This window comes from Alternaria atra (genome assembly GCF_907166805.1).
Source record: "Alternaria atra isolate CS162 genome assembly, contig: 25, whole genome shotgun sequence".
Lineage (NCBI taxonomy): Eukaryota > Fungi > Ascomycota > Dothideomycetes > Pleosporales > Pleosporaceae > Alternaria > Alternaria atra.
Genome location: NW_025091323.1, coordinates 289,676 through 304,919, shown reverse-complemented (window position 1 = coordinate 304,919; position 15,244 = coordinate 289,676). Strand labels below are relative to the sequence as shown.

Sequence of the window (15,244 nt, the reverse complement as noted above, 5' to 3'; positions counted from 1 at the left end):
GAGAAAGTCCATCGTCTAGATTATCGATGGCGCCCGGAGGTGGCCAAAACAGGTATAGTTCGACTCCGCATCTGAACCCTAGCCTTACGACGGTCGAAAACTGGCGACTATCCTAACTTCGCGCTCATAGCTACGTCGCGTGGCACCCTTTTCTGTTGCGGACATACTAGAATTATTGCGGTAGCGAAGAGCGAGTAACAATTCCGGCGGGCTGTTATACCCGTTCGGCTCGCCCACTGGCCATAACATCTCGTGGAGGGGAATTTGCCTGACGGCTTTTGTGGTTCGACAGGGTCCTGCGGGAAGCATATTCTGCGCTGAAACGCATCGGATCTCACTCTATTTTGCGTTCTTATTGACTGCGCCATCGTGAATATGGACGCCAGCCAGGCTAGACGACAGGGCCGTTTCGAAGCTGACGTCCAGGAATCCACGCCACCCTGAGCTCAAACCTCGTGCAACGGCGCGAACCACAACGCTTTAGTCCATCCCACGACGGCTAACCGAGTGACAGATGTCGTGCTTGCTCGCTTTGGCCATATCCTACGATGAACCTAATGTCGGCGCTGCGAATTAGCAGTATTGCAAAAGTTTGGTTGGGTTGTTTCTAGCAGCTAAATTGCAAATGGCTATGGAAGGTCCCCCGATATTCAGCCTTTGAGTGTTACTGAGCTCAAGCAAGAGGAAAAAGAGGGCCGTGTTCGATCTACAGAGCCTCGCGGCTCGGCAGCCTCCTGCAAGATGATCAGTGGAAATCTGGGCCTGGCGCCCGGGCACGAACGCATTCTGACTAACGTCGTACCGCGATGATGTGCGCTCGTGCGCAACGCACAGTCGTGTGGATAGACTTCAAACGCCTCCTGCATGTCTTGTCGCGTCTTACGGGATTGGCTGAGTTTGACGTCGGTCGGTCACTCCGCTGTTAATGGCTGGCTGTCTGGAGAACATTAACAGAGCAAATATAACAGCACGTCCATCCGTCCCGTGCTTTGTACAAGAACCTGCATAACATCGCAACGTGGGATATTTGCAGTAGTCCAGTCCGAGGAGTACCCTTTGGCTCAGCTACTTCCATTGGACATCTTTATCTTTCCTTGCCTCTTTCCTTTTGTATTCTCACATCCGCCATGGGCGTGCCCACAACCCCGGAAGGACTTCCTTTGGACGACCGCTCAAATGCGCTCAAGATACCCATCATCACCTTGATCATTTTCAGTTCGATATTCGTTGTGCTTCGTTTGGGCATAAATTGGAGGAACAGGAACTACTTTCTATTGACAGATCATCTCTTATGGACGGGGCAAGTAAGTTAGCGATGGGGCCGGTGCCGCAAATACTATACTGACCAAGCTTCAGGTCATAGCCGTAGCGGGCGCAGCATGCTGCTACAGGATGGCAGAGGTCGGAGGTGGCAGGCACATCTGGGATCCCATATTGACACCCGAAAACCTGGAAACATACCTCTACTACCTATGGTTGGGTCAATTGCTCAATCTCTATGGCATGGCCTTGGTCAAGCTGAGTGTCTGCGCCTACATCTTCATGTTGGACTTTTCAAGAACCTTCCGGATCGTTATATGGGCTTCAGTCGTTATCCATCTTCTCGTCAACTTCGTCTTTCCTACAGTCATCCTATTCGGCGAATGCACACCATACACGAAGCATTGGGACGTGTCTGGCACTAAGCCCGGATCCTGCTGGAGTGCGACACCACGAGTCGTCTCCGGATACTCTGGCGCTGCAGTCAACATATTGACAGACTTGCTCTACACCATGGCTCCGCTCATCTACATTGCGAGGGTGCAGCTTCCCAAGCGAACAATCTGGGGTGTTCGCGCAGTGTTTCTGTGCGGTCTCATGTAAGTCTTCCCCTCGCTGTGTCTCTTGACTGCATCACTAAGACTCCTCAGCACAACCACCATCTCCGCACTGAAACTCTACGAGATGAAATCCTTGAACGAGTCGCCCGACCCTACCTACACAGCCGTCAACCTCAGCGTTTTCGCAATCGCTGAAGTCTTCGTTGGCGTCTTCACAGCCAGTCTTCCACCGCTTCGTAAGACGTTCGAGAACCTTCTTCGCAAAGTTATTCCTACCAGTATCACAGGAGGATCAGGGAAGGGATCAAGACAAAGCTATGCGCTTCAAGTAACGGGGCCTCAAATGAGTGGGAAGTCATCGAAGCGGAAGAATGAGACAGATGACGACAGTGAGCTCGGTATACTGCCAAGCGATGAGGTCATCAGTGAGAGGAAAGGGTCTGATCAAGCGATTATGAAAACCACACACGTGAGTGTGACGGCTGATAGCAAGAGTATAGCGTCGCGGCGTTATAGCGCCTGGGTTTGAACGCTTCGTCATACAGAAGCGTAAATAGTAATGATAATGAATTAATGACTTGAAAAACTCTCTATCACCCGTCCCTTTGGTTTAATTCCGTGCCGTTGAAGAGTATGGACGAACATGGTCGCGCGCTCACGGTCGTCATTCCATAATCTGCACCAGGGGCTGCACCCCACACCTAGCCGAGGTACATCGATCATTGATCAACAAGCCTCACCTGCACCTCGACCTCCTCCCATCAACATGTCGAAGTCATCCAAACCATATCATCGCGATCTTCAGTTCCGCGGCTTCGCGGAAGGTCTTACCTATATCGACGGCGACAGCCAAGCACAGTGCCACTATTTTGGAGGCGTTCCGTATGCCCTCCCACCCGTCGGCCCCTTTCGCTTCCAGAAGCCGCGGTCGCTACCACCGTGTTACCGCTACGGAACGAAAGCGAACCCTGGGCGATACGCAGGCGGCTGTGGATTTTGCCCACAGCCAGGGTCCAATACAGAAGTTCTTGACGAACCTGCATGGGACGAAGATTGCTTACAGACCAATGTTTGGATTCCAGCTGGTGAATCGCCAGCGGAAGGTATGTGACTGACTCTACCAGCCTTAATAAAAGTGATCGCTGACTCGGGTAGGTTGGCCGGTGCTATTCTGGATTCGTAAGTAAATCATTTCCAGCTCGTCACCCTTTTAGTGCTTGGTTTCGCCGTTTCACGGCAAACAACTTCCTGGCTCATCTTCGGCGTATAGTGTGGCGCACATTGGCATGATATATTAACTCTGGAACCACGTGGTAGATCTGCGCTAAGCTCCACTAGATGGCGGGTTCCTGCAATGGGGTAGCCCGAACGGTCTCGATCTCCGTGCGCTATTCAGCGAATCCCCCACCCAATGCATCGTCGTCGCTCCCGCCTACCGCCTAAATGTATTCGGGTTTCTTGCATCACAGGAGATTATTGATTCATGTCCGGATTTTGGCGTCAATCTCGGCTTCTGGGATCAGCGAATGGCTTTGCAATGGACGTATGAGAATGTTAGCTACTTTGGCGGGAACGCCTCGAACATCACCATCGGCGGATACTCGGCAGGTTCGCATTCTGTTTTCCATCAGCTGTCGTACGATCTCGGATTGCCCGACGATAAGACTATTGTGAAGAGGGCGTTGATGCTGTCAAATGGCCCAGGTATGCAACCAAAGGGTTTGGCTGAGGCGCAAGATCAGTTCGACGAACTTTTGAAGGCTTTGGATTTCGATTCAGACATGTCGCCAGCTGAGAAGTTGGCAAAACTCCGCGCGTTAAGCCCGCGCGCGGTCGTGGAAGCGAGCAATAAGATTAAGCATCACCAGTTTCGCGCAGTCACGGATGGGTCGTTTGTGCGGCATGGTCTTCTCGAAGAGCTGTCAAATGGCGCCTACGCAGAGCGCATGAAGCGTCGCAACATCAAGCTTATCATTGGCGAATGCAGCGACGAGCATTTTGTCTATGGTCTTTGGCGACCACCTAAACCAGGTTTCGACAACATGCTGTACCGCCTTGAAGCTGACTATCCTCGCGAGGCATGCAAGGTGTTGATGTCGCATTATTTTCCAAATCGCAAGCTGCCGTCAAGGTACACGAGCTGGCAGGCAGCCTTCGGTCATATCTACGCTGACGTGCAGATTCACGCACTGCGTCGTGGGATGGTAAATGCGTTGGTAAAGCATGGTGCGGGAGATCTCATCCACAGATACCGCATCGAGTGGCGAGCGCAATGCGTTGACAAAGAGTTGCCCAAACACTATGGTGCTAGTCATGGGTCCGACATGGCGATATGGTTTTGGGGCAACGGTAGTGATCTGACTGCAGAGGAGAAAAAAATCGCATCGAAGGTATTTCACGAACCGTTGAGCAGGTTTCTGAAGAGAGGAGACATGGTATGGGGTACACAGAATGCGATGCAGCTGAGGACTTTGAAAAGTGACGGCCACGTCGCCATCGAAGAAGACATTAGACTAGACGAGGGTCTGAAGTTGTGGAATGCGCTCAAGACAGCTGGCGCTACTGGCGACCCCAAGGGCACGGCAAAGCTGTGAGGATCACCTTGGTACAGCTTGTATACAATCCTACTACATTATTCTCCTACATTAGGTGAGCTCAAAGCTTCGACGTGCTCCCTTCATCCAGTCTAAAAACCTTGTCCGGATTCAGGATACCCTTCGGATCCAACGCCCTCTTGATGCCCCTCATCATTTCTACACCTTCACTTCCCACCTCCTCAACCAGCGCGTCTCTCAGCTTCAGTCCAACGCCATGCTCCCCTGTAACTGTCCCCTCTAACTTCAATGCTAGTCTAGCAACATCCAGGAGCGCATTCATTGCAGCATCGTAATGTTGTTGTGGGCAAACGATGCTAGAATGGACGTTGCCATCTCCAATATGGCCTACATTAGCACAGAACCAAGATGCTTGATGAGCAGATGAGGCCTGGGTGATGAGATGCTGGGTTCCAGCGACGAGGCGAGAGAGGTTCGAGATGGGAACTGCGCAATCACTATGCAAGAAGAGGTCTGTGGGATCTTGCTTCATGGCAAGAAGGGCCGTGCCCATGCATTTCCGTGCTCCCCAGATGACATCCATCTCGTCTTGTTGATACGTAATCTCGACGCTAGACGCACCATTCGTTTTGCATAGCTCTTGCATGGTAGAAACCTGCTCTTGCACAATATGAACTGACGGACCTGCGATCTTGAAAAATAGTGTTGGCACCTCTTTGAACGTTCGTTTTGGTGCTAGCCCAGAGACGTTAACACACTGCATCTGCGGTCCATCTGCCAGCTCCAACGCTTCAAGCCGATGGCCTAGTTTCTGGAGCGAGACAACAACCTGGACACCTTCTTGGAACGTGTTGAAAGTTGCTAGTCCGACGTGAAGGTTCCTTGGTAGAGGCGCGAGACGCAACACGACCTCCGTTACGAGCGCAAGCGTACCCTCCGATCCGATGACGAGATGCGTGAGATCGTATCCAGCGGAAGATTTCCGGGGTCGATTATGTGTTTTGATTATAGCGCCAGAGGCCAGCACGCAAGTGAGGGAAATGACGTTTTCCTTCATGGTGCCGTAGTGGTAAGCGTTTGTTCCAGAACAGGACATTGCTATCTTCTCTTTAGTTAGTAAACATTGCACTCCAATTACAGAAACCTATACGAGAGGGAAGTATAGAAGACAAGGAGGCCGAACATACCATGCCACCTATCTTGGCTCCCGGCGCAGGATCAACAGGAAAGAATAACCCTCTTTCTTTCAAATCTTCATTCAACTCCACCCAACCTAACCCCGGCTGAACAACAGCATCTAGATCATCTTCATGTACCGCGACGGTACTCTTCATACGCTCGAAACTTATACAAATCCCTCCTTTCGTAGCCGCAAGCGCGCCGCCGAAGCTCGTGCCGCCCGAAAAAGGTGTCACGGCTATACATCTCTCATTACAAGCTTTTAAGATGATTGATGTTTCCTTTGTGTTTCGAGGGAAGAAGACTGCCAAAGGCGTGTGATCTTGTGATGCGGGCGAGTGCTTGGTGTTGGCCTTGCTATCGCGAATCGTGGCGTCGAGTGTGTGTTCAACGTTGTATTGACTTATATCTGAAAGCAAACTATTGATGTTGAGAGGAGTGTTGTTGTAAATACGCATCGACATGATTGCAAAGACAGAGAGCTTGGCGGGTTCTGATGACGCGAAGGTAACGAGGTTGCCGAGGCGAGATCATGTTAACTGGAGGTTGATGCGACTTCGGAATTCATTCCGCTGATAGGCACTGTTAATGCAGTAGATCTGCGCAACGAGCCACGCAGATGGCACATAAGCCATGCTTGTAGTGGCAATAAAGTCAGTCGTAATCCCGCTTGCCCGGGCACACCATCGTGAAAGGTGATGACAGATCAGGACATTTGGGGGCTGAATTCCAAAGTTGGCTTTTGGCCCCCACGGGTTAGTTAGCCGAGCTGAACAATCTTGTCCCCGTACATTGGACGAACCTCTGGCATCAGAGAACGGTCAGCTGAACACCGGTTCGCAAGCCACATCGCCGTCAATTCGCTAGGAAGCTTCAGATTCCCTTCCTATTGGGACGAGCTACAGTGAAGGGTGCAACCTTTGACGATGGCCTGGACAAAACACGTTTTTTGGCGCCACGTTCTTCCCCCATCTCAGCCTTGCTACTGATGAGCTTCATCAAGGCTTTCATCGCTACACCGCCGCACTTGTGCACACCAGGGTATTATGGCTACATCGGACTGGTCAACCCAGAGCATACTCAAGAAGACCTTCGTTGAACCATTTCGACTCCAAAAGTTGAGGCGCAAGTCTACCGCGCCCGCTAGTCCCCCCGCAACACCCGATCAGGATGACCCATTGGGAGCCTTACCTTTGTTACAATATGACTCCCTAGACCCAAGAAAGAAGAGTGTTAGGCTTCTGGAAATATCACCAGCGCCGGAATACGAACCTATACAGGCGACTCTGTCCGTTTGTGACTTGGACGATAAGCCACCCTTCATCGCGCTTTCGTATACGTGGGATCCTAAAGAGGGCGAGAAGAAATACATTAACATTCAAGGATCCAAATTTGCGGTAGGGGTGGGTTTGTGGAGTTTCATACAGCAGTACCGCAGGAAGCAGTACCTTCGACAGTGTTGTGAGAAAGATCCAGCCAAGGCCTTACCATTATGGATTGATGCCATCGCAATCGACCAAAATAACATACCTGAACGCAATCATCAAGTATCTCTCATGCGAGATGTATACACCGGAGCACAGTCTGTCATAGTCTGGCTCGGCCTTCAACAGGGATCCGAGGAGTTGGCTTTCATGCTTGCGCGCCATCCAGACCTCCTCAGAATAGAAGAGTTTCACACCGCTCTTGCTGATGTCCTCAACAAACCGTATTGGAGTCGAGTATGGGTGGTTCAGGAGTTTGTTTTGGCACAGTCCGTCGAAATATGGTGTGGCGACCTCCAGGTAGATGCTGCGACAGTCGAAAGCATCTGGCGCAATGGCCTTGCGTCAACACCAGTGGCCTCTCCAACGAACTTGATCTACACAAGTCGTGGCTACAAATTGTTCAAACACCGGAAGGATTTCAAGCGCACGAAGCATTACAGGAGAGAGGTGCTGGGTCGCCGCAACAGCAAGACTCTAAAATCCACGTTTCGCTTGCGTGATCTCTTGCAAGACTTTGCAACATCGGAGAGCTCTGTAGTGTACGATAGGGTCTACGGATTCTTGGGAGTTGCATCGACTGGCCGTGGAGAGAAGATCGTGCCGGACTACAACAAATCGCCTGTCGAGCTTTTAGTCGATGTGCTTCGCAACCAATGCCACGAAGATTCCAGAAGAGGCGATGCAGACGACTACCGTTTCTTGACATTCCTTATGCAAGCGCTAGCTGTCTCACGTGAGACGCTCGCACAGCATATCCTGAAGCTGTGCCCAGATCTCCAGCCACATCTTTACACCCTAGCTGCTACGCCCTGTGTAACAGCCTCCATTTCGTTCATTAGTACAATCACTGAAGTCGGTGAGTTTGTAGATCATGATGAGGCTTTCCAGCGCGGAACGTGGAAGGCATCTTGGACAACGATCCGATCAAACATGCATCCAAGATCCTTCTCGGCCCAAGACATCCAGGATCTCGGCGACTATATCGCCAAAGGAGACGCTCAAACATTACTGAGCTTTGCTGACCCCCACGTGGAATACGGAAATCCTGGTCCAACTGAGAAAGTGCGACAAGCAATGATCGAAGCGTCAGCGGATCTTGTGATTGGTGGTCTCTCCCGAGCGATCGGTGAGCCAGGGCGGGATGCCAGTGCCAGCTCACGGCCTGGCGACGGTGGCAGTAGGGTTGTACGCAGGATCATCTCCCGGAGTATTACGGACGACGCTGCTGCACTATACACGGCTGCTAGGACTAAGTTAGCCCGGCGCAATACCGATCAGCGATACGCACGGTATACGTCCTTCGTTGGTACAAACGGTATCACCGGACTGGCTTGTGGAGGAGGCCCGGGATCATATGAGATAGCATCGGGTGACCGCATCTGCATGTTCTCAGGTATCACTGACGCGAACAATGCTGTCATCCTCCGTTTCAATCCCGGAGAGAAACCCAACGGGAAATGGCTGATATCTGGCTTTGCAGTCATACTTTTACCAGAGCTACGCACGCCTTCCGTGCAACGCACAGGTAACGGCGCTACGACTACGAGCAGTTTTGGCACAAGTGCGCTGAGTAGGCAGCAGGCATCGCTCAATGACATGACGATGTGCTTCCACTGCCACTTGAGTGATCTTCTTGAGCTCCAGCGCTGCCAACTGTTGAGCGATGTCCAAATGAGTTTCTTGATGGAGCAAACTTTGAGAGGTGAAGCGGAGGGAAAAACTCACCGATGCCACCAAGGCACCAATGATCAGGTAGTTCTGGAATTTGGGCTGTAACAATACATCAGAATGAAAGGGCTCGGCGATGTGCGACACACTTATCACGAAACATATACTTCTTCATTCAGACTGATCGTCTGATTTCAACATTAAAATTATAAAATATAATGAACTAACGCAATGACGCCGTCCCAATCTCCTTCACCAGCTCGTCACCGCGAAATAATAGATGCAACTTGGATGTAAGGGCGCCCACCATCACGCTCCAGAGCCTAGTCAAAGATTTCCGTTATCCCAACGAGGGCATAGAAAAGATGCAATCGGCGCTCTAATCATTCAAGACTACCTGCTCTTGCAACTCTATGTCGCCTGCTCCGCACCCTAGTCGCGGAGATTGGTCCAAGCCGAGATGGCAATCGACTTTCTCAATGTAGATCGCAAAACATACCTCTGCAGTTGGGTTGACGAGGTCTCCAATATCTAAACAAAAGAGTCGCTGATGCGATGGTGATGGAGACCGCGTTGTGAGCGATGCAACGATGTTATTCGCGTTGACGTCACTGGTGCAAACCGTGGGATTTGTGTGGGCGCAGCTCATGGTGCAAAATCAACATGCAAGAGTTTACCCAAGATGCCTTGATGATAAGATGGATGAGAAGGAGGAAAGAGGTTTGAGGCGCCGCATCTGCCACATCTGTTTTGACAACGAGAGTGCGACAAATCGGTGTGCTCGATGATTGTGGCCCACTCTTATGGTGAATGCACTCAAGTCCTGTACATTCGCGTTTCTTGTACGCTAGTTAGTGATTCAGATCGAACTAACCTACTTTCGAAATCGGTCGTACTAAGACAAAACGGTTGGATCTCGAAGTCTTCTAAGGCCGTTTTACGATAGGCATTTAGTGCAACGAAAACATCATGCAGTCTGTCACTCTATGACAATGATCTGCTAACTTACTGAAAGCCATAAGATGGGATTTTCTGAGTCTGGGAAAATTGATGCAGTAATATCACAGCGCTGCAATGCTGCACTGTTAGATGGTACAGCATTTTGGACGTGGTCGTCGGGATCGCAACGTTGATCTCAAAGCCACAAGCCACAAATTTGTCGCTACAGCTGTGCAAAGCTAGAATTTTGGGCACTCTGTCCTATGGCACACTGCACACGAGACAGCGAAGCCATGCGCTTGTCCACGTCTGGAACTGTACCCCAGTCCCGTCTTCAGACTGCATCCTACTCGGTTGTCGTGCTCCGTACGTGCATCATTCGCAGGCCGCACAGCGAATAGGAGCGGCCAAGAGATTCTATGAGCAAACTCTTTCCCTCAGCTGACAGACTAAATGGTCCGGCGTCAGGGATACATAAAAGACCCGACCTGCAAGTTTGCCTTCTTTCTTCTCTTCAACGTTATCTGCAGACTTTCGATTGGCAACCTGCACAGGAAAGACTGCCGCTTCTAACTTTCGAACATTGCAGTTTCGTCAACGCTAGTCAACGAATTGATCGCTTCTCTTGCCGCGCGACTCAATGACTTGCATGATCTGAAGACCCGGTCTGAGGTCTTTGAGCTGTTTACTATAAGTATAAATGCTCTGTGCGGCTTCTAATGTAACTATTTCCCGTGTCACAGAAATCTTACGTACGATATTTATTGTCATCATTCGATCAATTCAACGTTCATTTGCTATTGTTTCTTGGACACTTTCACACTTTTTCAATTTGTTCAAACTTTAATTCCACTTCACTCTTCACGAATACGGACTATACGTGATCTACATCATGTCGTCCCGACCGAGTGTACGTAGGCGACAAACTGTGAGCTCACTCATAGTGAACTGCGCCTTCGCAGAAGACTGCCGGTGCTCCAAAACGAGATACATAAAGAAGGGCTTCATGGAAAACCACCTGGAAAGGGATCATCCTAGCGCGCTTGGTTTGATGGTATCCCAACCTTACTGCCCCGCCTGCGATGAATATTTTGCCAGCAAGAGGCTCTTGATTGATCATATCATCGACACGCATGTGCGCACATACAAAACATCCTTTCCGGCACGTGCTGTCAGTCATCGCCCTCTACTAGCTGCTTCGAGTCTCACGATACACGAAACCATTATCGATCGACCATCACACTCAGGAAGTACGCCGAACATGCGGGCCATTAGCCTGTACAGTTCGACGATGGTCGATCGAGAAGGGTATGCCGACATCATCAACGAAGGAAGAATTCCTGGTGACAGTGCATTCGGGTTCTGGACGAGCGATTCTTCAGCCTCAGTTGTTCCACGCCTGAACACTCTAACGACCTTTCCTTACGCAGCCCAGGCTGATACGACTGAGTACACACATCCGATAGCACACGGTTCTTACCCCGCATCCTAGTGGTTGTCGACCCCCAACTCAACTTCCAGGGCCATTGCCAATCACCACCACGAATGTGACCACAACCGGACGACCCTACCAACGTTAACAGGAAGAGGCCTACGATACGGCGTTGCCGGCCGACTTGGACATTGACCTTATATAGGAGAATATTTTGCTCAGCGCTTCGCGATCAAGGGAACACACAAAGCTCCTGATCGTTCAAGTCACGTCGAGCTGCGGAAAGAGAATTGAGTGGGGACGAACTATACGCTGTTGGCGCGAGGATGCCTTTTCTTTTATCTTTTCCTTTTACTTCGCACACCCTTTCACATCCTCTTATCTCTTGCTCTTGCCCTCTCGGCTCCTCATTCCCTCTACCTGTTCCTTTGGTCCTTACAAGCCCAAGTCGGCACATAGAATAGAGTTCCGATAAACTAGGACCCCATGGCCATTTCTTGCTTCTTGACTGTGACACAACTAGCCACGTATCACGTTCCTCGTATCTATTGCGCCTTCTTCGCCTTTGCTTGTCCTCCTCTGAAGCCCATACCATAAACATACACCAGACTGCCACCCAAGTACGCCGCGAACATAGTCGCTGGCAGCGCAATGACACTGCTGATCAAGATGTTGGTATCACTCGGCACCATGCCCGGGTTGCTCCTGCGCGTCCACCAATTGAACGCCGCACCAATAACCGTGACATCATTGATGACAGCGTGTAGCGCGCCAACTTGTGCTTTCTTCGACTTCAAGCCGTCGCGCTTGACGAGAGGGATGAATTCGTACATGCCGGTCGCGACGGCCGGGGCGGAGAAGAGAAGCGTGAGGATCGTGGTGTAGTAGGATAGGACAGGGAAGATGGAAGGGTTGATGGCGATGTCTAGTGTTTTGACTGGGGAGTGTTAACCACATGTGACTATACGGATAGAGGATCGGGGATATAGACGTACAGGCTGAGGCCACGGCGCTGGAGGTCGGTGCATATTTCGAGAGAAAATACACCGCATCCAGACCACCCGTCAGTAGGGTGGTTGTAATCGGGAAATGCACCGTTGCGGGATGTGTTGGGTGGCTCATCTTGATGCTATGTAACGAAGAATTGCAATTGGGGATGATCTGACTGGGCGATGGGTAGACAGAAGAAGTGGTATTTCACGTCGCACGTTGTTGGATTGTGTGTGCCGCAATTGCAGCGGAGAGCCGAACGCCTCGTGCCCTGTGCAACGCCGCAAACATCTTCGGCTTACACTGTGTCGTCATCGACTCCGGACCTCGTAGAGGTGTGCCGCGGGGGGTTGAACAACACGCGACTAGTTCGCGTGCGGCGGGCGCATCTCGGGAGGTCCGTCAGCGGCTTTCACTAGGCGGTGATTGGCTGGTTAGTAGGGGTTCACATTTAGATACGTTCGGACCTCCGAACAACAAGTTGCTCAAATCCAAGCACCAAAGTCATTATATGGTGGTTGACCAGTATGTCAATTTTGAATCGTTCATCTTGTTACGTCGCAGTTCGGTAGTCCGCACTTAGCGAGCAAATTGCGAGTATGTCGGAAGCGAAGTACATGCGTTACCTCACCGCCTTCTTTCCGAGGTCAGTTTAGCTAAATCACCCTTCTTCTTTTTCCGCTCGCTGTCTTCATTCCATCGCGGTTCAAACGAAGTCCTCGACGCTCGACAGACTATCTCCAAACAATGTTGCTATACGATATGTCTAGCGATGACCGCCGAACCCAGGTACAACAATTCTAGCCTGCTGGTTTAAATTGCAATGCCAATGAGCTAGTTCGACCCTGCCGTTGTCAGCATTCTCCCGAATCATCTGGATCTCCTTCGAAGGCTTACCTTTACTAGGTACTCGTTCTAAGAGTCTCACCGACCTTTAAGTCCACCGCATCATCGCCTCTCGCTCGATGCATCAATGCGATATCAGCGCGTTGCTTGGTCTTCAAAGCTACTAAACATTGCCAGCTGAATACGGATTGAACGATCGCGAAAACCAGTGCCAGAACGTTGATTGTTAGGCCAACGGCTGTTTCGATGGCTACATGAGCAGTCATACTGGAACGATGTACACAGTTAGGAATACGACAATAGAAGTGTATGATTGTTTGGCATAGGTAGCTCGCAGTGTCTCTAATCGCAGGTTGTTGGTATGGATGATCGAAAAGAAAGAAATATTTATAAATCTATGCGACAGCACGAGGCTATGCCAGTCACACAAGATTCTAGAGAGAAGTTTGAAACTTGAGACGAATTGTAGCTGGTTTCTCGTGCGAGTAGACTGCCTGCTCAAACGATGCACCATTTCCCTCGAGATTTTATCAAGAAGAGCACGTTTACTGACGCGACGATTTATCAAACAATAACCCGACTTTCTGTTTCAGAAAGCGACTTTTCAGATGTGTCTTGCACATTTAGAGTATGCACACAAGATCTCAGCGGCTCTTCGAGACCATTGGTCAGCTTCGATGTTGATGATAGGCTAGAGTATCGCTCACCGATGTGGAGGGCGCAGTGCACTGATGTTAGATCAATCGGTCGGGCTTGTCGAACCGGTGTAGTAATTACGGTGGGCGTCCTGGTTGTACCATTTGATTTTCTACTGCAGCTCGAGGAAGGGATGGCATAGGTACACTAGTAGAATGAAGCGAGCTTCGCAGATCATATAATAAAGGGCGGACCTCTCGAACACAAAAATACTGTGCCGGGATATATTTACAAGCTCTGGACTGTCAAGCAGCTTCTTGAGGTTTCAAGCGCAGATCAGCCTATCGTTGATGAGGGGCTTTGGGGTTGAACAATGTCGCACATTTGGGTTTAGGTAACCCAGACCGCTGGAGGACAAATGTTGTCGGTAACATGAACCTTATTACTAATAACTCCGTGCGATGGCCTTATATACGGTGAGCTAGAATGCTGGAAAATTACGCAAGACATACACTCTCTTTTGATCGTAAACACTGGACGAAGCTGTAGAGAGCATCTTTTATGTACGTTTGCTAATTAGTGGCCCACAGATCAATAAGCCAATTGCAAGGAATCAAGACTAGGCTCAATATACATAATCCCTGTGTGGTCGGCTTTGACATAACTCCGCAACCGAATCCTTCGTGGGGTCTAACCTCAATTCCCTCTATTCTACATTTACCTCTGTTACGGCTCAACAGTCTGTTGACACTAAAACTGTGCGTAGGTAACCAAACAGCTCTATATCGATACTACTAACCACAACATCTACCTAGCTTCAACAGCCTCGCCACACAGGCTTGTGGCCCTTGCCAGTAAATCGACTCCACCGAGCTGCGCCGCACGGCAGCATAAACGACCTTACACATACCAGCTCCTTCGCAGCTCCTAAAAGTTTAGCCCACAAGCAAGATGACCTGGCCAACGGCGTTGACGTAGCTGACAATGGAGCTATGCGATGAAGACCTACGCGACGGCACGTGCTTAAGCATGAGCAAGTTGCTATAAAAACAGCTTTTTTTTTCACCCTGCATACCTCCCCTCCATCCCCAACTAATTCACGAGCACGCAACACGCCTGTACTAAATTTAGAGACCTTGACACTATCTACTGTTCTCACCAGTCATCCTCAAGTACCTAGGTATGTGACAGTATCAAGATCCTTTCTTCAGCTCAATTCACAACATATGAGTATCTCTACTCCTCCTTCCGGTTACTGAATTTACACCAACAAGACAGCCACCATCATGGTCACCCACACCACTATCCTCAGCGCAATCATTAGCTTCGGCCTCCTTGCCGCACCAGGAGTTGCCGCTCCAGCAGCCCTCATCGCGCCTGCAGCAGCCGCTGCAGCAGCTGGCGAGCGACTAGGCGGCATCGACATTGAACGGGCATGTGACGAACAGGTGGGTGTTGGCGCTTATGCTGCTCGACGTGGGAATACATGCAATGACTGGCGTTGCGACGTATTTGGATGGAGACCCGAGTTTCCCTCTCTGTCGATCTTTCTCGGGCATGCAGGGTGCAGTATGGTTCTAATGCGTATGCTTATTGTGCTGGGGGATGGGATAAGTGGTCTTGCTATAGATCATAGACGGGATGTAAATAAGATTACATGCAATCGAATATCATGGAACAATTACTATGGAA

General features: G+C 50.3%; 5 protein-coding genes across 5 annotated transcripts; 3 read left to right on the top strand and 2 right to left on the bottom strand.

Annotated features, from left to right (window-relative positions):
• Positions 1–1,127: 1,127 nt before the first annotated feature.
• On the top strand, positions 1,128–4,414 carry ALTATR162_LOCUS5102 (uncharacterized protein; the record flags this gene model as incomplete). Its single annotated transcript, XM_043312719.1, has 6 exons — positions 1,128–1,304; positions 1,357–1,859; positions 1,911–2,289; positions 2,506–2,923; positions 2,976–2,999; positions 3,159–4,414. The coding sequence occupies 6 exons, from the start codon at positions 1,128–1,130 to the stop codon at positions 4,412–4,414; spliced, it is 2,757 nt and encodes a 918-aa protein (XP_043168654.1).
• Positions 4,415–4,475: 61 nt separating this feature from the next.
• On the bottom strand, positions 4,476–5,432 carry ALTATR162_LOCUS5101 (uncharacterized protein; the record flags this gene model as incomplete). Its single annotated transcript, XM_043312718.1, has 1 exon — positions 4,476–5,432. The coding sequence occupies one exon, from the start codon at positions 5,430–5,432 to the stop codon at positions 4,476–4,478; it is 957 nt and encodes a 318-aa protein (XP_043168653.1).
• Positions 5,433–6,600: 1,168 nt separating this feature from the next.
• ALTATR162_LOCUS5100 (uncharacterized protein) lies at positions 6,601–8,817 on the top strand (the record flags this gene model as incomplete). Its single annotated transcript, XM_043312717.1, has 1 exon — positions 6,601–8,817. The coding sequence occupies one exon, from the start codon at positions 6,601–6,603 to the stop codon at positions 8,815–8,817; it is 2,217 nt and encodes a 738-aa protein (XP_043168652.1).
• A 2,808-nt stretch (positions 8,818–11,625) lies between these two features.
• On the bottom strand, positions 11,626–12,202 carry ALTATR162_LOCUS5099 (uncharacterized protein; the record flags this gene model as incomplete). Its single annotated transcript, XM_043312716.1, has 2 exons — positions 11,626–12,017; positions 12,076–12,202. 2 exons carry the CDS (start codon positions 12,200–12,202, stop codon positions 11,626–11,628), a joined length of 519 nt encoding a protein of 172 aa, XP_043168651.1.
• Positions 12,203–12,669: 467 nt separating this feature from the next.
• Positions 12,670–14,553, top strand: ALTATR162_LOCUS5098 (uncharacterized protein; the record flags this gene model as incomplete). The annotated part of the gene is made up of 3 exons (XM_043312715.1): positions 12,670–12,716; positions 14,293–14,314; positions 14,368–14,553. The coding sequence occupies 3 exons, from the start codon at positions 12,670–12,672 to the stop codon at positions 14,551–14,553; spliced, it is 255 nt and encodes an 84-aa protein (XP_043168650.1).
• Between the last annotated feature and the right edge of the window lie 691 nt (positions 14,554–15,244).